Raw genomic sequence first — 24,141 nt, 5'->3', positions numbered from 1 at the left:
AAGTGCTCGAATAAACTGAATTCATTGATGTGTAGGGAACAGGGAATGATATCAGGAACAAATGTGATTAAAATACACAGACATAATGTTAATAGTAGTAAGTAAACTGCCCCCCAAAGAAAACTGGAAAATCTGATAGACAATAAAAGTAGTATTTCCCCTCTCACCAAACTAATGCCCTTAACAAACACTAAGAAAAAGAATAAAAATATCTTCCTTGAATCGCTGTTTCTGTCCAAGTCATAACATCTCAAAATGTAGAATGAAACTCAAGCAACAAAAAAAGATGGCTTTTGAAAGTAATTCTGAATAAACGGCGAAGTCTTACTGGATAGCACAGGGAACTATATTCAATACCCTGTGATAAACCATAATGGAAAAGAATATTTAAAAGAATGTGTGTGTGTATATATATATATATATATATATATATATGGGGGGGCGCAGGGGTGTGTGTGAATATACTGAATCACTTTGCTGAACAGCAGAAATTAACACATTGTAAATCAACTATACTTCAATTTTTAAAAAATAATTCTGAAAGGTATTTTGAAAGTAATTCTCCTTCAATTACTCAAATTGCTCCTCCAAATAAAGTTTTTTTTTAATGACTTTATTCTCTACTAAAACTTAAAGAAGGAAGGGGGTTTACAGGGGAGGATGAAACTGAATAAGACTTCTGGTTCATTTTAAGATCATTTTTTTGTAACATCTTAATGAGAGGTTTCTCTAAATGCATATTCAAGTGAACTAGACCCAGTCAAAACATGCTTTTGCTTTGAATGTCCATGGTTTACCATCAGTGAGGTGAGTCTTTTTGGTCTCTGTGATGTGAGACTACGTGGACTGACTCTGTAAATATGAAACCACTATAACTGCTTTAATTTCAATGAACTATTCTTATACACTAAAAAATTCAGTACAGATTTATTTTCATTTGAATTCAAAGGGCAGAACAGACATAAATACTTAAGACAATTGTTTTGGAGCCAAACAGATTTGTGTAGAATTCTGAGCTGTCCTTTACTACCTGTGTGGCCTTAGTCAAGTTAATTAACCTCTTCCAGCTTTTGCATCCTCATCTATATATGGGATTATCATATCCTCCCTCAAAGGACTCCTGTGAAGTTTAAATAATGTAATACATGTTGAATATCTAGCACAAAACAGATACCTAACTCTGAACATATGTAAAGATACAAATAAAGAAGTAGCTTAATTAACGGTGTTTATTTCAAGAAATGCTGTGTTTTTAAAACTTTTATCATCCTACATAAATCGTTTTGAAAGAGTTTTCAGTAGGTCCCATTAAAGTGATAATTTAAAGCCAACAGTAAAACACAATGAATCAATCAGCAGAGTTCCAAAAATGCACGCACTAAGCCCAAATTTTACCAAAAACAAAATTCTTACAAAAATATCTGGCTGATTTAAATGCCTTAGAAGATGCAAGCTTTTTCTCTTGAAAACACTGGTTGGTGAAGTAACACTAGCTTTGGCGATCTATTGTTTGACTGTTAGGTACCATGGATCTCTAGTACTGGCTGGAACACATTTGCAAGCAGAAAATGTTTGTGAGGGTAGAGGTGATTTAAGTTTGAGTGATCCTTGGAGGAAAACAGCAAAACCCAATAAACACAAAAAAAGCATTTTATCAAGATATCCAGATGCTGAAAAGTGAATGGGAGTGGCTTTGGCTTCACCAAGGCCACCTACCACAAATAAATAGAAAGAAAAACGTAACAGCTCCTAAGTTTGTTCTCCTGGTCTTCGAATCTGGCTATTAAAGAAATTGTCCTCACCTGCCTGCTTTGGTGATAATCATCTCGGTTCCAATGTCATGGAACCTCTTCCAGAGGTCAGCACATTGTAGCTCCACCTGAATCTCTTCCATGGAAGACATGGCGGCAGGCACAGGGCCTGCAGCACCAGGGCCCAGGTCAGCGTGAGTGTCAAAGGAGCAGGAAGTCCGCTCAGTGAGCACCTCGGAGTCAGAACCTGTGCTCTGCTCGGAATCTGCAAAATAAATAATTGAGCCTTAGGTGAGAAACTGCTGACTCCCCCCATGCCCCTGGCCTCAAAACGATGGAGGCAGGGTGGGGGGCACGATGGGGTGGGGAGAGGGGTAACAAAAGGAGGCTTAAAGCTGGGAAGCTCCAGTGCACAGTACTCAGGGTATTTGTGTGTGTGTGTGGTTTGTTTTTGTGATTTATGATCTTCTTTGAGGTTTCATGTTTCCAACATGAAATCTGGCATTTTAGTAAGTTCTAGCAACAGCTGAAGAAAATTGACCCACAATAGGCAATAGAAAGAGTGTGAATGTCACCGTGTTGAAGGGAATAAAACCAAACTGGGGCAACAGAATAAACAAAGGCCAAATTTTAAGAAAGAATCATCATCACAGACTCCAGCTGCAAACCCAGATTAGACTTCTCAACTTGGGGGAAAAGATTCCATGCTAACAGCAATGTATTCTCTAATTCCATACCATGCAGCATCACTGTCCATCAGTCAGTTACTTTTAAACACAGCAACTTTTCCTCCATTTATATATCCTGGTCATCACAAGTAATGAAAAGCTGTTAGGGATCTTCAGAAACACCTTGTTGTATATTTGAGTAAATGGCTTTCCCTAAAGCCCAATCAGGCCATTTTGGATTAAAAAAAAAAAAAAAAACCAGTCTGTTGTGAGGCAAGGATGTAAGCATATGGAAAAGGTTACCCCAAGAAGGCGGTTAAAACAAAGGGAATAAATGAGTTTAGGAGACACCTTGATTGGTTTCTAAAGTATGGGTAGAGGGGAGGGCTGATGCAAACAGGAAGGTAGGATTGAGAGCAACCAAATAAAAAGCTGGCATGCTGGGCCAGATGGTCCTTTCCTCCTGCGTCTTCTATTCTCAAAGAAGGGGCAGGGTTGGGGGTGGGGGAGTAGGGAGGATGCAGACCAAAGAGAATGCTAGAGGCAGATCTGTAATTTTTCAGAATTTACTTGTAGAAGAATTGTATCTCCTAATATTTTCCAAACTTGGAGTAGCTAGTAGTTTCCTTATGTCAAACGATACTGCGAACCAAGCCTAAAAACGTATTTCTTCCACTCACCCTTAACATCTAGGATTTTGATTTCTACCCCCTAATTAAATACATACATAAAGAAAGGTTAAAAACAACAATGTCTTACTCTGACAACTGGCTTTTCAATGCTGTCAAAGGTCAGGACCTCTTGGGCACCAGTCCTTGACATTAACATGACGGAAGAAGGCTGGGACACAATGCCAGACCATCTCGCAGCCATCCTCACTAACTGGAGCAGGTTTCCAGGCCTGTGAACAACGCCTCTCACGACACCTTTAATTTTCTTTCCTTCCAGTCCTAAAGTGTTCCTCTCTCAAGCCCAGGCAGCATTTCTAGCAAGAATCTATCACAGCTTTGCAAGCCCATGGGAAGCCAAGTGTCGTTTTTCTCCATCCTCCCCAATTCCTCACCCTCACTGCTGAAGACATTCAACACACCGCAGAACTGAACCAAGCTCCCAAACAACAGGGAAGCCTCTGCCCATAATCTTTAGTTTATCCACAATCACTGATCCAGTCATCATCTTCATCAAAAACATTAAAAAGTTGTATAGCCAGATTTTCCATGTCTAAGCATATCATTTTATACCTTGGACTAAACAGAAGCTGATGTTGATCTCTTCCAAGTATAGAAAAGTGGAGCTACTCATCTAAGGTGAGAGCTGTAGTTCAGCGACAAATCTCTATCCCAGCCTGATTCAGTCTGCCTTTCAGCAGAGCCATGACATCATCACACACTCTCCAAACAATAGTAATCCAACCCCCTGAGGTCTGGATTCCCAAATCCCATTTTGTTTCTGTGATACGCCAAGAGCTCCTTGCTTATCACTAAAACTGTGACTTTTTCAAGATCTTCTCAAGGCAAGATTTTTAAAAAACAGTTTTGTCGTACTTTTGGGAGCAAAGTACTATGAAATCTCCCTATCATAGCATGCTATGATTGTGAAACAAATGGAAATAAACCACCTAAGTAGAGCCCAGCAAACATTTTTGACACATGATTTCTCTAGCATGTGTTTGGGAAGGAGGAAACAAAGGAAAGATACTGCTGCACTAAGTGATCAATTTCTAAAGGTAGCCAAATTGAGGTAGGGATTAGAATGGGAATGGTGGCTGCAGAGTAAGGAAGTAAATGTCTCTGCTCTTAACTCCCTTCATCATCTGGAATAAAATAGGTATTCAGAATGTAACATGAAATGGACTAATGAATAATCTTGGGCAAATTATTTAGCCACATTGGACCTGTTTCTTCATAGTACAATTAGAAGGACTGAACTGAAAACTTTCATAATCTCTTCTACCTCTAGTGGTTTGAAGAATGTAAGAATCCTTCTTAATGCAACTTTCAGGATTAACCCAAGCTACCTCAATTAGAAGCATCATTTTTTTTTAATTCTACTTCAAAACTTTAGGAAAAAGTCCAAAACATGTGTAAATAAGTCAAAAGAGATAAGCTTTTTTAAAGATCATTATACAAATTGCTTAATTGGGACTTTAGTTCTAAGTACTCAGTGGCCAACTATTTCCAATAGATTGTTAGCTGTTCAATGTTTGTTTGTTTTTTTAGGTAAAACACTAAAACCATGATTCATGAAAGAAAAATTTGATGTTGGACTTGAAAAAAATTGCAGAAGTATCAAATTATAAACTGTCTGGGCAAGATAATGAAAAGAGGAAAAGACTGAGGATCCAAATTCACATTATCATAGGAGTTGAAGAATTGAGTATTCTGTTTATAGTTTCAATCAAATCCATCAATAAGCACCTATCAGCATGTGGCCCTATACAAGGTACGATGTAGGTAATTTGAAACAGAATCCAGACCTTGAGAAATTTCCCAGTTAGTGTTGATTAATTACGTGTTTATTGAGTGCTTATTATGTGCCCGGCACTGTGCTAGATTCTGGAAAATACTGAAGTACACAATGGATCTCTTTACAGAACAAGTAGAAACTGGAAATGTTCATAAATAATCAGAGACCGAGACAAATACTACCATGCAGTTCTCCATACCATTACATATTTTTCTGTATGTCACATAGGAATTCAGGGAAGAAAGAGATCTAAGAAGGCTGGAACATTCCATGGTTACTAAGAAAGGAATGGACAAGATGTGGAGGCAGAGACACTGTTTTCCCATGAAGAGGATTTTCAGAAACAGTTGTTTGCCTAGAAATACTCTGTGCTCCTGAAGTCTCGCTCTCTCACAAAATAAAGCCCAAACGACTTCTACATACAGAATGCAGGTACCAGCTCGTATTTTCAATCACACGAACGCAGCATGTAATTTTCTATCCTTGGTTGTTTAACTGTCACAGGTTGGAAACAAAATTAATATTATAGCTTATATAGTTTGTTTTTTCATAAAGGAACATGTATGTTTTATTATAGAAACTATAGATGATCAAAAAGACAAAAAAACAAATCACTTTTAATCTCATCATGTAGAAATAAACACTTTTGTGAGTGTAGCATTCTCGGGTATTTTCTGCAACTTTTATTTACCAACTTCATCTTTCTAAAAGATTAATTTACATTTATAGATATTAACTGACACATAACCTAATGTTAGTTTCACATGTACAACATAAAGATTCGATGTATGTATATACTGTGAAATAATCATCACAATAAATCTAGTTAACATCCTTCACCACACCTAGTTATTTTTGTGTGTGCAATCAGCGTTTTAAAAATCTCTCTTCCTAGCAGGTTCAAATATACAGTACAGTATTATTAATTATAGTCATCATGCTGTACACTATATCCTCAGGACGTATCTATTTTAGTAACTACAAATTTGCACCTTCTGACCATTTTACCCATTTCACCTCCCCTCCAGCTCCTGACTCTGGGAACCAACCAATCTGTTCTTTATAACTGAGTTTTGGAGAAGGAAATGGCAACCCACCCACTCCAGTACTCTTGCCTGGAGAATCCCATGGATGGAGGAGCCTGGTAGGCTACAGTCCACGGGGTCTCGAAGAGTCGGACACGACTGAGCGGCTGCACTTTCACTTTTCACTTACATGCATTGGAGAAGGAAACGGCAACCCACTCCAGTGTTCTTGCCTGGAGAATCCCAGGGACGGGGAGCCTGGTGGGCTGCTGTCTATGGGGTCGCACAGAGTTGGACACGACTGAAGCGACTTAGCAGCAGCAGCAACTAAGAGTTTAGGGGTTTTTGTTTGTTTGTTTTGTGCTTTTTGTTTTTTAGATTCCACACATAAATGAGATCATGCAATATCTTTCTCTATTTGATTTATCTCACTTAACATAATGCCCTCAAGATCCATCTGTGGTGCTGTAACATAATAACAGTTATTAAAAATTACATTTTCAGTTATTAAAAATATCAACAGAGCTTTCCTTTTTATGTCTGAATAATATTCAATTGTATGTGTATATATATATCACTGATTCTATATAGTTGGTTTTTAACTTCTAGAGCAGTGAGGGCTACCTGTGACATTAACTACTCTACAGTACCCTTAAAATAGTCATCTCAGAGTCCAGATCAACAGTCGAGGTAAAAATAAAATTTATTCCTTTGTAAAGTACATTTCCAAATCATAGTTACATAAAATATTTAGGCTAGCCAGATAAATTATTTCATCTGTTAATCAGAATGTACACTCAGGTTACCTAAGTGCATAGTGAGTACGTTATTTCAATTAAGTCAGGTCCTCCATTCAGAAATATAATGTCTTTTGAAGATCAGAAAATACTTCTGTGTTTTCAAGGTTCTTTCATTCTTGGCAATTTGTGACTTCCTGCCTTCAAAAAATAACCATTAGGAACTCATTTGAATGACCTGGATAGATGTTTTGGCTATCAGATGTCTCTTGTGAACAATATTGTAATGAGGGAAGTTTTAGGAAGTCAGGAACATAAATGAAAAGTTACGCATAACTAAGGAAGTTAAAAGAGAAAACTTTGGGAACCTGCACTAAGCCAGTTACAAGTCACTGGAGAACCGCATGTGACTCCGAGTCAAACCAACATATCTATTGCTTTCCAAAAGAGAATCTAACCATCAGTTCATAGGGTCACTCATTTTCTCTCTCTGACCTGTTTTATATAGACAAGCTGGATACTGTAACACTAAGTTCTCAGAGAAAGCTCAATTTAGCTTAGAGAGATTCCAGTTCTCAATTCATGCAAAACAATAGCAATAATAAAATAGTTTCTTTCTAATAGTTTCTAATAGATAGTATTAATATACTATATAATATATGGCATATTATGTTTATGTCAATTTTGTGGATGAGGAAATTAAGACTAAGAAAAACTAAAAACAACATGGCCTATGAAGTTGGTCTTCTGCTTCCTGAATCAATGATCAGGTCTCCCCAAGATCATACTACATTCATCCTTGGCCAAAGCAGTCAGCAATTCTGTAACACCCTTCAACTGTTTTGGCTGGCCATCCTTACAACTGAAATGGCTTAAATGTTTGATCTCGGCCAAATCACATAACTGGGCTTCCCTGGTGGCTCAGTGGTAAAGAATCTGCCTGCTGATGCAGGAGACACAAGTTCGATCCCTGGGTCAGGAAGATCCCTTGGAGAAGGAAAGGGCAACCCACTGCAGTATTCTTGCCTGGAAAATCCCATGGATAGAGGAGCCTGGAGGGCTACAGTCCATGGGAAAGCAAAAGAGTTAGACATAACTTAGCAACTGAACAACAACAACAAGTCACATGACTATTCTGGTCCCTATTTTCCTTAATCTTTATAGCACAGCACATGAGCATATAATTAGGGATACTATAAAGTCCCCTTTAAGTTTAATGTTTAATAAAGGATTTGTAGTACAGCTTATAGAACACCAAGTCTAACAGCAGCAACCCAACCATGATAAACTGATTCAGTTAACATGTATAGGAAAAGCCTGTATTATGTGTTCTTTGACTTAATTTCAAAATTAGATATTATGAAAACATATTTCATGGGCTTCCCTGGTGGCTCAGCAATAAAGAACCCGCTTGCAAGTCAGAAGGCATGAATTCAATCCCTGGGTTGGGAAGATCCTCTGGAGGAGGGCATGGCAACCCACTCCAGTATTCTTGCCTTGAGAATTCCATGGACAGAGAAGCCTGGTGGGCTACAGTCCATAGAGTGGCAAAGAGTCAGACATGACTGAAGCGACTTAGCATGCACACACTGACCAAACATATATCAGAGTCTGCCAGGTGAATTTCATCTCCACTTCACTAATAATTTTAAGTAATCATTTATTACTACAGTTAACAAGGCATATTTACTTTTGGGGCTTGAAAAACCAAGAGTAGGGTCTTGGAAAGCCACCTCATTTTGCAGTACCTTAGTTTCCTTATCTTTGCTATCTCCTTATTTTACTATTAGAGTCAAGGGGAAGATACCTTCCTTTTCAAAAACTACATTTATATCTTTATGATAAAAACAGAATCTAATGTTATCAGAAGAATAACTGTGGACAGTGAGATAAGCTCATAAGAACTGTCCCAACCAAAGAATTAATGCGTGCATACTAAGTCACTTCAGTCGTGTCTGACTCTTTGCAACTCTATGGACTGTTGCTCGTCAGGCTCCTCTGTCCATCGGATTCTCCAGGCAAGAATACTTGAGTGGGGTGCCATGCCCTCCTCCAGAGGATCTTCCCAACTGAAGGACTGAACCTACATCTCTTACATCTCCTGCATTGGCAGAAGATTCTTTACCACGAGTGCCACCAGGGAAGCCCAAAGAGTTAGTAGTCAACATATATTGAGCACTTACTGGCATTCTGCTAAGACTTTACACACATACCATCAGTTAACAAAACAACTCTAAGAGTTACTAGTATTCTCTCCATTTCAAGTAATATTGACAGCCTAATTCAGATTACATCAGTTCTACCTCCTAAGGATTGCAGGCATATTAAACTATATTTACTGTCAGTTTTATTCAACCAAACATTTCTGCTTTATATACATCAGGTTGTATATGAATGTTCCAAGACAGATAAAATCAGTTCTTGCTCTGAGGGAGCTCACAATGATAGGAAGGACACAGAACCTGTTAAAGACAGTGGTCTTTGATAGGTGCTCTGACAAATGTAGGAGCAAAGCACTAATGGAAACTCTGAAGAGCAAACAAGCCAATGGATGAGAGGATCGAAAATTTCATGAGGTGAAATTTAAGAGTGGGCTTGAAATCTCTATGAGCTTTATATGCGTTCAATATGAGCAAGCAAAGACATTATCGGGACGGAATCTCACATAGTGAGAACAGCATTAGGAACTTGTCATTTTTAGAAAATTACAAGCACACTGATACAGCAAGAGCTTAAAATACATAAGGGAAGAGGGAAAGTGAGATAAATTGGAAAAATCAGGTTCAACTCAACTAGACAATGACTTACTGGTACATAATAGATGTACTAATTACTCTTCTATCAATAAATTCTTGAGACATCATCTGAGAAAAAACAAAAAACCCTGGCCTCATGGAGTTTATATTTTAGGAGGAATGTTTGCGTGTCATAATATGGAGTTTAGACTTTATTTTGTTTACACCAAAGTTTTCTTTTAAATGAAAGTGAAAATAGCTTGGTGTTCCCTTCTAGACTATGAATTCCATAAACTGAGCTTCACACTTTGCTACATCTCCTGAATGAATGATACATGATAGCCTGGTTTCAATGTGGAAGACTGGTGGTAGAAGACTACTCTAGAGGCAGATAGGAGATGCTGAATTTTCTGAGATTAGATGGACAGTCACTTCCATGAGACTGGACTTCAGGTGTCATTTTAAGCCAAGGGAAAAAGTAGTTTGAGACAAAAGAGAAAGACCCAACCCAGATGATAATCAAACAATCATTCTTGGTTTGTTTCTGCCAATAACTGGGACATGACTATATTGAGCAGTACCCTCTATCAGATACTGCTAGAGCAACCACTCCTTGATTTACATCTTAAGTCCCCAAATCTCTGAAACCAATACCCCCACAGTCATCTCAGGTGTCCCCATTCATACCACTGCAGACATCAGAAGCTTATAACCCAGGCAGCACTCCCTGTACCTGGCTCAAGTAATTCCTATTTCCAGAGGACCTCTACAGTGGAAATTGGTCCTGGGACATCAGATTTTATCAGGTAGCTTAGCAAAATCTGGTGATGAAACTTTTTATAGAGTAATTCTAAATACGGCAGAGGCAGAACATTTGGCACAGACCTGAGTGCGGACTGAGCCCAAATTTGATACCCCTTCCAGAGCTTCAAGGGAATGAACTATAACCCAGGTTGGATTAAACTAAAATTATGATGATAGCAAACACTCAAATGAGCCTGTTAGATGACTTTAGTAATGGAATGAAGTTTCTGAGCCCTCCATGCCGTCCAAGTTTTATTTGGGAAAAGGGGGGGGGGGGGGCGGTAACCTGAAGCCTGCAATTCCCATGCCAATAATCCAATTAAGGAGACTGAGAGCACATATCCTTCAGCTGCCTAAAGCACTCTGCACCTGACAACCAGCACCTCTCTCACTGACAAGCAGACCACAGGCAAGGACCCAATGTCATCCCTGCGATCTAAGCCTTTTAAAGAGGCTTTGCAAAGAAGTGGCAGCAGTCATTTTTATATCTGTTTCTTGTTGATCAGACAAAGGCTCAATGTCACCAAAGGTTCAGCCTCTAGTGCTCCAGCATGCTTTAAAGGTGGAAGCAAACAAAAGAAGAGAAATAGCAGGCACTACACTAAATAGTTGGTATATATTTATATGTAAGCCTCATGCAATTTTCACAGAAAATCCTACGGAATAAGCATTACTGCTGCCATGTTATAAGTGAGGAAACTGAGGTTTGGCAGGATGAAGAAGCTTTTCTCATGTTATATGACTAGCAGGGGTCAGAGTGGGATTTGACACTGCAGGCAATGTTAGTCTGACACTACAGGTAATGCTCTTTCCACTATCAATTGTTGCCCAGTTTTTAGAGCTAGTCCTGCAAAGTTGTGAGCTTCCCACTCTGAAGTGGGAAACACCGAGCTAATGTCCAGGCTGCTGGGTGAGAAGATAGCTCTGCGGAAGCTAAAACATCCTTAGAAAAGAGAAAATTCAAACCAAGGTCAGATGGGAATTTTCCTTTCTCAGTCAGAGGGCAGTTATGTTCAGGAATATTTTAGGTCTCTTCACCAACTTAACATTATTTAACACATAAATACAAATGTAAAAGGCCCTTTTTGTTGTATTTCACCTCCTGTTTCCAGCCCTCCCTGGGTAAAAGATCCAAATGTGACAGATCACTAAAGATCACTCTTATGCTTTAGCTGAGAAATTAAGTAAAATAACATTAGAAGATACTTGGATTGGAAAATGTTTGGACTTTGTGAAATGTGAAATGACAGCATGGAAAGACAAGAAAACACAGCTGAAGTAGTTCCTATTTGTGCATAATTTGGTTTATTTAAGCTGAGGTCAGAGTTCAGGGCACAAAAGCTTTTGATAGTCTTAAATGTATACCTATATTTAAGGAGTGGAGAAGGCAATGGCACCCCACTCCAGTACTCTTGCCTGGAAAATCCCACGGATGGAGGAGCCTGGTGGGCTTCAGTCCATGGGATCGCTAAGAGTTGGACACGACTGAGCGACTTCACTTTCACTTTTCACTTTCATGCACTGGAGAAGGAAATGGTAACCCACTTCAGTGTTCTTGCCTGGAGAATCCCAGGGACGGGGAGCCTGGTGGGCTTCCGTCTATGGGGTCACACAGAGTCAGACACGACTGAAGTGACTTAGCAGCAGCAGCATACTTAAGGAAAAATCATCTGATAATAACATGTGAGAGCACTTTATAAACAGTAAAGCATCAAATTAATATATAAGATTACAAGGCAATGATCAAGTTAGTTGGGAAGGCTAAGAATAAATAAGGACAACTATGGGTCCTGGATTTTTCTAGAACAATCCTAAGTTCAAATATTTTATTTCTTCCCCCCACCCCTATAAAATTACAAGTTTTGAGACCAACTCTTGGTTCAAAAAATATTCTTGATCAAAGTACATAAAATGCATAAGTGGAATAACCAAAAATTGATCATAAGTTACATGGCAATACTGAAATCTAAAAACCTCTTGCCCCAGAGGTCTTCCAAAATTTGATCCTGGTTGAATGGGTGGTCTTCAAGATTGACTAGTCAATTTTAGGCCAGCAGCTGTCAACACATGCCCCTCCCCGAGGCTCATGGCATTTTTTCTGGGTGAATTGACACATTAGCTCATCCCTAAACCAGTGCTTGTTTGCTCTTGGCAACCACAACTACTCCCAACCTCCCACCACCACCCCCACCTCCACGGCAGCCACCACCAAAACACCATCAAATATCTGCCAAATTTCCATGATGTGAAAAGGAGGCCTTCCCCTAAAGGCTCTAGAAGAACTTGCTCTACCTTGTTAGGCTATTCTCACTGAGCACCAGTAAAAAAACAAATCCAAGCTAACATGCTAAAGGGGAAGAATTAAGCAGCTGACTTGCAGTCAACAATTATAATTTAACTATGACTCCTGGAGTGACTGCACTTGGAAGTGGCAATTTCAAACATGTAAGTAACACAGACATTCAAAGATAGCCAGGAACATGCCATATCCTTAGATTATACTCAGGACACCACCAGCTACACTTAGTTTAAAATCCACCCAACCTATCAAGACAAATATAATGGACCATCTTGTTTAATTAACAGAAGAGCCATGTGGCTAGAAAATGTAACAACCTCTCCAGTAATTTTCTAAATTTATCCATTCAATCAATCACTCATTTATTCAACAAATACTTATTGACTATCTAGCCTGGGCCCACAAGTGTGTTAGATACTGTGAAGGCACAAAATGAAACAAGCCAAGTTCCTATGTCCTCAGGAATTTACAAAATCACTTAGGAGATAGGTCAGGTTAATTAGGAATCTAATATTAACTGAACAGTTACAATCCAGCATAGCATACAGCATGCTGAGCGGCTGCAATTCAAAAAACCAAGTTCTGAAGTTCATCTCTTTTTTCCCAACTGTCTAATCTTGAACAAGTCATTTAACCTCTATAAGCCTTAGTTTCATCATTTACAAATTGAGGATATCATTAATACCTACTTTGTGAAATTTCTATGAATCACTAACAAAGTGTGTGTCTGGGGGTTTATGTAAATACTTTATCAGTACTGAAAGAGATTGCTGTGTTGTTGTTATTCAGTCACTAAGTCGTGTCCAACTCTTTGAGACCCCATGGACTGCAGCCCGCCAGGCTCCTGTCCATGTGATTCTCTAGGCAAGAATTCTGGAGTGGGTTGCCATTTCCTACTCCAGGAGATCTTCCTGACCCAGGGATTGAACCCATGTCTCCTGCATTGGCAGGTAGATTCTTTACCTCTGAGCCACCAGGGAAGCCCAGTGAAAGGGATACATAAATGCTGATTTTCATTATTATCTAAAAGGAGTATCAACAAAATGTTGTAGGAATTGTGAGGTGACAAGAACCTCTTCCAGTGCAGGGGTCTTTTCTGCGCCTAATGAAGAGATATCTTCAAGATGAAAAGGAAGAGAGAGGGAAAGAAGAAGAAAGATATTCCAGGGAAAGGGAATTTTATGGCAGAGGCATGGCAGTAAAGTCTACCAGACAGGTTTAGAGAACAGCTAGTAATTGAGACCACATCTGTGGGATTTCTCTTGAATCCTCAGCACCCGGGACAGTGTCTGGCATCTATTATGCACTCAATAAAATGTTGTTTTTGTTGAATTCATGAATGAATGAAGGAAGTGCTATATGTTTAGCAAAGCAAGAAAAGAGGTGAGGCCAGAGAAGGCTGGAGCCATATCAAGAATCTTGAATGCTATTCTTCTTCTGATCTTCTTCAGGAGACCAAAATATCCCCACTAATGAGATGTCTTAATTAAATGCCATGTTCCCAATGAAAACCCAACAGCGTCACCTCCAGGCATACTTTAAGTTTTTTGAATCCCATTAGCTAGTCCTTCCAGGACTATGAGTTTCATTAAAACTAATTGGCAACATCTAACCTGAAATCTTTTGGGGCATCAGGGAATTTGGTCACCTCTATGAATAGCAATCAGTCAGTCATCTTAAAAATTCCTGACACTAACTCTCCTCCACATGAACTTAAGGAGAAAAGGTGCCTGTGATAATGAGAGTAAAATGAGGAAAGGAGCAAGCCCTTCTACAAGTGCTGGAACTAGTAATGCGTGTGTGTGTGTGTGTGTGTGTGTGTGTGCATGCATGCGCACACACACTCTCTGGCAGGATTGCAGGGGTGCAGAGATGACTTCTCCTTCAGGAAAAGGATGGCTCCTGCACACAGAGCTGCTGCACCCTCCAGACCCTCACAGCAAGTGTCCCTGCTATCTGTGATGAAGTGGGCTTTCCAGAGACGCTGCCAAGAAAGGGAAGGAGCACAGTCCCTCTTCAGAATCACGAAGACCCAGCTTTATGACTTTGGCCTAGTGATTTAACCTGCCTGAGTCAATTTCCTCAGTAAAGCAGATATGTCCATGGCTCCCAGCAAAGCCTCTAGCACACTGTGGGAGTATATTAAATGTTAGTTCTGTCCATAATTTGGAAAAGGAGGTGGCCACAGGATTAGATCTTTCCCCAATCACTTCCCAATACATATTTGAGAGGGAGAAAGAAGGTTCTTTCAAAAAGAGAAAAGCAAATTCTAGCAAAGAGAACTTAGGATGTAGAACTGAAAAATATCACATAATGAAGACAACAGTTCAGGGGCTAGAACAAAGGCTATCAGAATTGAATGTGTTAGAAGGAGAGATTGTGGAAAGGTAGAAGGAGGGAAAGCAAAGGAACAGTGGAAATGCCAGCTAAGAAGGCCAGTTTTCATGTGGGTCTAATCCCTTGGACTGCAAGGAGATCCAACCAGTCCATCCTAAAGGAGATCAGTCCTTGGTGTTCATTGGAAGGACTGATGTTGAAGCTGAAACTCCAATACTTTGGCCACCTGATGTAAAGAGCTGATTCACTGGAAAAGACCCTGATGCTGGGAAAGATTGAGGGCAGGAGGAGAAGGGGATGACAGAGGATGAGATGGCTGGATGGCATCACCAACTTAATGGACATGAGTTTGGGTGAACTCTGGGAGTTGGTGATGGACAGGGAGGCCTGGCATGCTGCAGTCCATTGGGTCTCAAAGAATTGGACATGACTGAGCGACTGAACTGAACTGAATCCTGGTTTGTGATGGCTGCCACACTAGTTGAGAAGGAAAATGACTAGAACCTGAAAGAAGAGAAAACAGGGTGGACCACTGAGAAGAGATGTATGTTGGATCTTCAGTAAGGAAATAGGGCCAGGGAAGCAAATTCTAGCCCTGAAGAGAAAAGCAGAGCGATCATCCTTGGCTGAAGAAGCAGCCCAAGGGCACTGCTCCACAAGAGGTGGGAACGACAGGGAAGAGCTGGGAGCCGGCAGGGTCCCCGGGCCCCAGATTGACAACCTTGTCAAAAGTACTTATGCTATGGCTCAGGCTGAGGAAAACACACCCTGAGGAGGCAGCAAAGATCTGGTGCCTAAGGGAGTCTCCCAGAGAGCACGCAGGTGAGACCTAAGTTTGTGCATTATAACCCCTTTGGCAAGTGAGATTACTGAGACCTAATCTAGGTGCCCAGGGCCACTTACACAAGAGCATCAGAGACAAGAAAAGGACTCCGGCCTCTCTTACCCCAAAGCTGGAATTCATCCCCCATCCACTTCACTCCACTTCATCCATCCACTCCAAAAATTCTAAAATTGAATTCTTTAATAGTAGAAATGAACCCACTTTGGGGACACAGGGCAAGCATTAAGAGTGAGACAAACACTCTGGATTAATTGTATTCGTAGCAGTATCTTTATGTTTACAATTTACCAACCCCCTCCTTGAGATGCTTGCCAATCTTAGAATCCCACCCTCATGTCCCAAGTCCCCAACAAAATTTCTCTGTAAACCCCACCTCCTAAGTCTCTCCTGTCTTCTTTCTTTCCTTCAAAGCCCTCCCCAGAGAGAGTGAGTCAAAGGAAGCTAACCTGGTGGATTTTTTTTGGTGATAGCCAATAAAAGGGTGGAGCAGGGTTTAAAAAGGAAAGAAAGCAAGCCTACCACTGTCTTCTAGGTAAAGGTTGCTTTGGGAATCCACGGTCAATATTCCTACCCCCACTTCTGACTCTTTGCGTCATCTTGACCAGGTCACTTAATTCCGTTCATTCCTCGGCCAACACCTTGGCTATGCAGCATGCCTCTGTTTTTCCCCAGGCCTACCTACCTTGAATGGTCAGAATGACCTTTGAAGAAACAGTGTCCTCCAAGTGTGTCAGCAATTCAGAAACTGACAGCTTCTAAAATAGCTGGTGTGTTGTTGGGTGTCTGTTGCCTTCTGAAGGAGTGGTGATGTCGCCGAGGCAGCAGGATTTCCTTGCCAAGGTTGTTCCTACCCTCCTCCCTGTGAGGCTCTGCACAGCCTCTCCCTATTTCAGCCCAGAAAGACTTCGAGCCCAGGGGCCGTGGCATTTAAGCACTGTCAAAGTTCCCACTTCAATCCCCATAGTGGTGCCAGTTCAGCAACTGTCATGATGACCCAGCCTGAACTGTATTTAGAAGCTTTGGACTTGGTACCATGTCCTAGCCCATCTCAGAGTGACAGGAGATTTCCTGAGCACCTGGGCCTGTGATTCAAGGGCTCCTCCTCCCAGAGAATGAGAGTCAAAAGCACTTTCCTAATGGTCCATTTCCTTCTCAGGAGGGTACCCATTTGTTGGAGGATTCTCTTAAGGAGTCAATCTCCATCAACATTTTTATACAATGCTATTTTAAAAATCGGTAATTCTTTCATAAACTTTATAAGATGTGGCAGAGGAAAAAGAGAAAACCAGTTAGAAAGTGGGTTTGGTGCTCTGTTTATGGACTATGCTTACAAAGGTACATTTCCCTGGGATTACACCCTGGGAACGCTCAGAATCTACCAGATATTGCCAGTGAATGGAGAGACCCAGCCTATGACTCAGCTTCTAGGGACACTGCATAATAATTCACCTCATCTTCTCAGCAGGCTCTGTGCCAGTCTTGAAAGTAGCCTACTGGAGTCCAAAAAAATTTATAAGGGATTCCTGGTTAGTGGTTAACAAAATAAATTTTAATTTATTTACACTTTAATGTAATCACCACCAGGCAGGCAGACTGATAATTATATAACACTAATAAGGTGGGCTGTCAGTTTTGAGAGTCACTGCACGGACAGTGGGTCTAGGTGCTCAACTCTGCTAGACCACAGGAGAGAGAAAGGCCTTTTTTCCCAACTGACCCTCAACTCTCTGCCCCAGTGTCCCTGAGCAGAGTCCCTTGGAGATACCCTGTCATTTAAAAGGCATCAAAGTTTGGCCTCTTCCCATTTCTGGGCAAGGGCCCAACACTCAGAGAATGTGGTTTTAGGATCATGGCATCTAATCCATTCAAGGATTATTTTTCCCCCCTACTGCTCAGATGGGTGTGTTAATCATCACCTCCCTTTGTTCTGTAATAAATTCAGCCCTGGCTAATTCCAAGCCTCTATGCATCACTGAAGTTTAAAGATGGCGTTTTGACAGGTCAGATATTTAGAATCAATAGACCACCAACCAGTCAAAAACCTTAAGGAGTTTTAGGAACATGTGGAAGTAATTTTTTCTAAGAATTCACAAGTCTGAAGGATGAGATCTTATTGATGGCGTGTGGGCTGTTGTAGGTATTAAAGTATTGTTTTATATGCCATATTCTACATGTAATCAAAATTGATTTACAGTGAAGGCAGATTTTCCTTATTATACCAAATATTGCACATTATCAGATATAAATTACAATGGAATACACACTATGTCACGTCTTTAAGAGAAACCAATAAAAGACAGAGATAAAATTATATGTGAATGTGCAATGACTACATATGTAAAATACAATGACATAGGATAGGGAATTTCAGAGAAATCAGAATATTTTATGTGACTTGGCTATATATCTACATTTTAATTATAATCATCTAAACTGTATGTACTGAATCTTTTTGTAAAGAAAAAATTATCCCATAAAATGTTAATTTCTAAATTTTTATTTTATTTTTAAGAGAAATATTGGTTTTAATTAAATATAGGGTAAACTCTAGCCTAAAAATTAGCAAAATTGTTTAAACAAGACACAATTTCCACCTCCCATACTTTCTTATATGGCTTCAATTATTAAAAAAACATTATGAAAATGTTAAAACAAAAATAGAAACCTCAGATATTTTTAACTGTATAAAAACTCCCACAAAATCTTTCAGCACTGTTTCTTATTTAACAAAATAGCATCAATAGGAAGAGTAAAAAGTGTAAAAAACCATTATGACAACATTTCTGAAATTAGGGATAAATTTCTAATTTTTTAAATTGAGAGGTCATTTACCTAAAATCAATGAATGGGCTTTGGAGTTTTATAGATGACATAAAATTATAAGTTAAATTTGTAGGAGCTTGCATTTTTCTGGGAAGAGGATAAATGGTATTCATGGAATTATCAAAGGAATCTACTGACTTTAAAAGGACAAGGACCACTGATTTAATAGGATTTCTTTAAGTGGATAACTGTCTATTTTCCAAGCTCTCTTCTGCTGTAATGTAAAGCATTTCCCTTTAGCTGGACATTTCCAAAGGAAGAAATATTTAAAAGACTGTTACACGGAATACTAGTGCTGCATCCTAATAGAAACACACACACACACACACACATATATTTTTTCTTTGTCTCCCTTACAAAGTGGTTGTGTTGTCTAGGAGTGTTAAATGGTCATATGAGACCACCTCAACTTTCTCTGTATGATCCCTTAGTTCCCATTTATCTTTATTTTAGCCACATATACATGCAAGTGACGGCTTCCCTGATGGCTCAGTAGTAAAGAACCTGCTTGCAATGCAGGAGAGCTGGCTTCCATCTCTGGGTCAGGAAGATCCCCTGAAGGAAGAAATGGCAATACACTTCAGTATTCTTGCCTGGAAAACTCCATGGACAGAGGAGCCTGGAGGGCTACAGAACGTCCATGGGCTCATAAAAGAGTTGAACACGACTTAGCAACTAAACAATGGCATGCTATGCTAAGTCACTTCAGTCGTGGCCGACTCTGTGCGACCCCATAGATGGCAGCCCACCAGGCTCCCCCATCCCTGGGATTCTCCAGGCAAGAACACTGGAGTGGGTTGCCATTTCCTTCTCCAATGCATGAAAGTGAAAAGTGAAAGTGAAGTCGCTCAGTCGTGTCCGACTCTTGCGACCCCATGGACTGCAGCCTAACAGGCTCCTCCGTCCATGGGATTTTCCAAGCAAGAGTACTGGAGTGGGGTGCCGTTGCCTTCTCCAAAACAATGGCATACATGTGTGATTTTTTTTTTTTTACTATAATCCATATCACATCACGTTGAAAAGTAGGGTGATTATGAATTATCTTTACGTGAATGAAAATGGGGCTTTTCCTTTGGCCTGGCTACTTTTACTCTTTCATACTCTCTGTGTCCTCCCCGCTGCCCCTCAGAAAACCCTCGGGGGCACAGAAACCCCAGGCTCCCCAGGCTATTTCTCCTTCTGTGTGCCAAAACCCAGCCCGCTCGCTGTTGTGGACACATGGTCCAGTCCCAACATCAGAGATGTGCTCTCAGCCCACGAACTCCACACCTCAGAAGAAATCCTGCCCCCTCCCCATCCCCCAGCCCTGCCTGTGTCCTCTAGGGCAGTGCCTGTGTCTGGCCTTGGAGCCAAGAGGCAGCTTCTCAGAGAAAGCTGGACGTGGCGAGTAGGTGACGCTGCCCTCGGCAGGACTGCCAAGGCTTTCCTAAAGGCCACAGCAACCGAGTCTGCCCACGAGAACATTTTGGTGAGCTCAGTTTGTTTGCTACCGAGAACCTCCTTGTCCTCACAGTCTATTTTTACCACGCCGTGACGCTGAACACTCTGCTGTCATTAAAGTGAATGATATATAGAACCAACTCTCCATGAGCTATCACTGTACGGGGAAAGGAACCCTGGATTCAGAATCAGAAATCAGGAGCTTGACCCCTGGTTTTGACCTTGGTGTGACCTTGAGGAAGCCATTTAACCCTGCTGAGTCTCAGTTGAAATAGCTGTGGAAAGTGGATTAGGAATCTCACTGCTTACCCAATTCAGGGAGTCATCAGCAGGGTAAAATAATGCAGATGAAAGCACTTTGTAAACTACAAATGACTTGGAAATGTAAGTAATCGGCATGGCATTTAATCATTTAATTCACAGAGATTTCTCCCTGTGCTCTAAACAGCATGCTAAATCCACATTTCTTTTATATAGCCTGTTAAAGATAGGAAACTGAGGCTCAGAAGCAGGGTGGTGACATGAGAAGACCTGGATTCCCTCCTCTCATTCATCTGCACCTCCCCTACACTGCACCCTTAAGGTACTCTAATCAACTATGATCTTTATTTTTATTTTTTAATTTAAATATTTAAAAAAAATTTATTGGCATATACTTGCTTTACAGTGTTGTGTTAGTTTCTACTGTATAGCAAAGAGAATCAGCTATATATATATATACACATATGTCCCCTTTTGGGGTTTCCTTTCCATTTAGGTCACCTGGAGAAGGGAATGGCAATCCACTCCAGTATTCTTGCCTGGAGAATCCCATGGACAGAGGAGCCTGGGCAGCTACAATCCATGGGGTCGAAAAATTGGACACAGTTGAGTGACTAACACTTAGGTCACCACAGATCACTGACTAGAGTTCTCTGTGCTGTACAGTAAGATGATTATCCCTAGCTCCTGTAAGGCAAAGATCTAGACACAATGACCTCCCCAGCATCTCATTCCATGACCCATGATTCCTCTAGAGGTGAGCAAAGTCACAGAGTATCTAGCGATGGAGTGGCAACTTATTAATGGCACCCAGATCTGATGACCAGGGACCCCATCATATCCTTGCTGCCCTGTCCTCTTGAACCCCAGCACCTGCTCATCTCCCAAGTGATAGCCCTGTGATATGACAAGATCCTGATTTATCAGCAAGAAATCACAGTACAGTTAGGGTGTCTCCCATGATAAGTACATTTTACTATAGATTCTCTGTTAAACAAAGTGTGTAGCACCTTTTCATTGATCAAGAAAAACAGCCCACCATCTAGTGAGGCAAGCAGATTCCTTCTCTAGATGATCATTTACAGTCCATTCCAGGAGGTCTGCTCTATCACATATCCCTTTATATGGAGGCCATGAGGCTGTAGGAAAGCTATTATAACCAAACAACTTTAATCATTACCCGTGACAGAAGTTTTGTCCAAAGGCAAAACATTTTGTGCATTGCTGCTGCTGCTGCTAAGTCGCTTCAGTCGTGTCCAACTCCGTGCGACCCCATAGACGGCAGCCCACCAGGCTCCCCCGTCCCTGGGATTCTCCAGGTAAGAACACTGGAGTGGGTTGCCATTTCCTTCTCCAATTAGGCCCATGGAATTCCCATACCTGCAGCAGAGTCAGGCTGCTCCCATTCTATGAAATGAAGGCCCGTCCCAATGAAACCTGAGGTTTTTCAAAAAGTTACTGTTTCTCCAGGGTCCAACATTCCTATCTCTGTTCTCTCCAAGCCTCAGAGTAGCTCCTCCCTGGAAGTCTGTCTCACTTTTTTTTTGCCCACAGAGTTACTGTTGTGGCAGAACTCAACAACGTCTACAACTTTAATCTCCAAAGGAAATGCCTAATGATGGAGGCTGACTTGATTCTCATTTCTTAAAAGGACCTTCTGGACATGCTGCTGACTGTTCAGAGGAGCTGACTTTCCTCCCCATCAGAAAGACCCTTCCATGGTTTGGATTGGGATAACACATTAGGATTCAGTTCCTGAATCCAGGATAAAGCTGTTTATCCCTGGAGTTAGATGTTCTGCTAACTTAGTCTTTGGAAGAAATAATGTAACATGTCTCTTGTCTGCTCCTGAACTACCTGTGAAAGACTTTCTTCTGTCATTATTTGCAATTTAATGACGAGTTCATGTGGTCCATGATAAAAATACATCCTCTTAGACAAAGAGGATAAATGCATTTCAACATATATGTCAACTCTGGTCATTTGATGGTGGCAGTGAAGATCACAAAATTGAGGAGTATAAAACCTGATTCAAGCTTAGAGAGATGAGTGCCAGATCAATTAGTGAAGTCTGCCATCAGCATGGGAACAGGAGATTAGCAGCCCACAGGTTATTACATATTCGCTATCATACTCTTTCCAAGGCCTCCACTGAAATGCTGCCATGCATGAATTACAATGCTGTTCCTCTTCCCTACTTTAAGGGAATAAAGGCTATTGTGTCCTTGTGCATATTTTGTGTCATTCTTTCCACGTGGACCAGGTTTTCCAGAGGCAGCAGATAGGCCACTAATCTCTCTCCTCCTGCAATAAGGTCATCATGTTAGCAAACTTCCTCTGCTCTGACACAGTTGTGGTTTTAATGGAGAACTAATGTCTTCATCAGTATCTGTGCTATTTCACACTTCATTTCCTTCCCCAACTCTTGGATGGAAACCATCCGGTCCTGGTGATTTACTTTGTGGGAGTTTCTTTCAAGTTAGTTTCCTTCTCTGGGGATGCCACGCAAGCATTTTCAGGGCTCCAGCTGGGGAGCACCCAGCCTTGAAACATCAGTGTGTGATCAAGTCATTCAAGAAAGCCAAAGGCCTTGGCAGGGATCTGACAGCAAGGCCCTTAGCCCAGGCCTTCCAGTCTGAGGGTAACAGAAGCAGCTGCTAGTTTTTCTGCCTCTCAGTCAGCACAGTGTCTTGAGGTGGTCCAGATCACCAGAACCCAGAGAACTGTGAGCAGATGGAAAGAAAACACAAATGCTTTGAAATTGTGATCCAAGACTCAAGCTGTCTCCAGACCTCTCAATGAGGTTCACAAAATCTCTAAGCAACCTCAAGGCATTCCTGTCTCTTTTCTCTCTGAGCCTCAGAATAGCTCTTGCATGAAAGCCTGTCTCCTTTCTTTGCTGTGGCAGGACTCAGTAATGTCTACAGCTTCCTTTAACCTTCTCAAGGAAATGCCTAATAAAGAATGCGTGATTCTTGATTCTCATTTATTTTCTATGTCCCATAGTTGTAGCCATCATCCAACCCAGATTTCTCTAAAACAGTCCTAATATCAAGTAGTCCATTTTGTGGCCCTTGAAATACATCTACATTTAAAATGTAAAGATAGGAGATAATATCCTAATATCTAGCTTGAAGAACCATCCCTTAGCATAAGTACACAACAAATACTTTACTTTTGATTTAGTGCATTCTGGCTACAAGGCACAGCTGGGAGGAATGAATAGGGAGGGAGAAGAAAGACGTGTCATGATTCCAAAAGATTTGTAAACGGCTGCTTTTATGGAACAGAAGCAGAAAATACCCCTCCACAGGTCGTGACACAGTCCTGGGGACCGGGCATGTGTGGCTGTGGAGGAGAGATTCCCCTGCTAATGTGAGGCCTGAGGCTTCACAGGGGGCAGGACTGTGTTTCTCCACTGGGAGGGAACATGAGGGGACAGAGGGGACGAAGGACCCAGAATGAAGCCGGCTAATGCAGAGCCAAGAGCCAGGGGCATAAAGAGGACTGCTATATTTAAAATAGATAATCAACAAGGACCTATTGTATAGCACAGGGAACTCTGTTAAATGTCATGTGACAGCCTGGGTGGGAGGGGAGTTTGGGGGAGAATGCATACATGTATATTGGAGAAGGAAATGGCAACCCACTCCAGTGTTCTTGCCTGGAGAATCCCAGGGACGGGGAGCCTGGTGGGCTGCCGTCTATGGGGTCGCACAGAGTCGGACACGACTGAAGCAACTTAGCAGCAGCAGCAGCAGCAGCACACATGTATAGGTATGGCTGAGTCCCTTTGCTGTCCACCTGAAACTATCACATTGTAAATCAGCTATAAGCCAATATAAAATAAAAAGTTAGAAAAAGAGAACCTCTCTCTTCATGGAGCCTTAGGGCAGAAGCCCTCACAGTGTGGTCTCATTTTTGGCCACAAAGATAGTTTAAATGAGTACC

General features: G+C 41.0%; 1 protein-coding gene and 1 long non-coding RNA gene across 5 annotated transcripts in view; one reads left to right on the top strand and one right to left on the bottom strand.

The window, feature by feature from the left end:
- Positions 1 to 24,141, bottom strand: part of TBX15 (T-box transcription factor 15) — a 125,810-nt gene that overhangs the window by 48,976 nt on the left and 52,693 nt on the right. For 3 of the 4 annotated variants that reach the window (XM_061409642.1, XM_061409613.1, XM_061409621.1), the window contains one exon: positions 1,803 to 2,016. In XM_061409642.1, the coding sequence (XP_061265626.1) occupies positions 1,803 to 1,903 (101 nt within the window). In that variant the 5' untranslated portion in view covers positions 1,904 to 2,016. Of the gene's footprint in view, positions 1 to 1,802; positions 2,017 to 16,348; positions 16,646 to 24,141 lie in introns of those variants that run through there. The other variant, XM_061409631.1, reaches the window with a different exon arrangement.
- On the top strand, positions 4,935 to 22,419 carry LOC133243128 (uncharacterized). Its single transcript, XR_009734981.1, has 3 exons — positions 4,935 to 5,317; positions 20,407 to 20,512; positions 21,745 to 22,419. It is a non-coding gene; the product is annotated as an uncharacterized LOC133243128 (long non-coding RNA).

This window comes from Bos javanicus, chromosome 3 (genome assembly GCF_032452875.1).
Source record: "Bos javanicus breed banteng chromosome 3, ARS-OSU_banteng_1.0, whole genome shotgun sequence".
NCBI classification, from domain to species: domain Eukaryota; kingdom Metazoa; phylum Chordata; class Mammalia; order Artiodactyla; family Bovidae; genus Bos; species Bos javanicus.
This window is presented reverse-complemented; position numbering and strand designations above follow the sequence as displayed.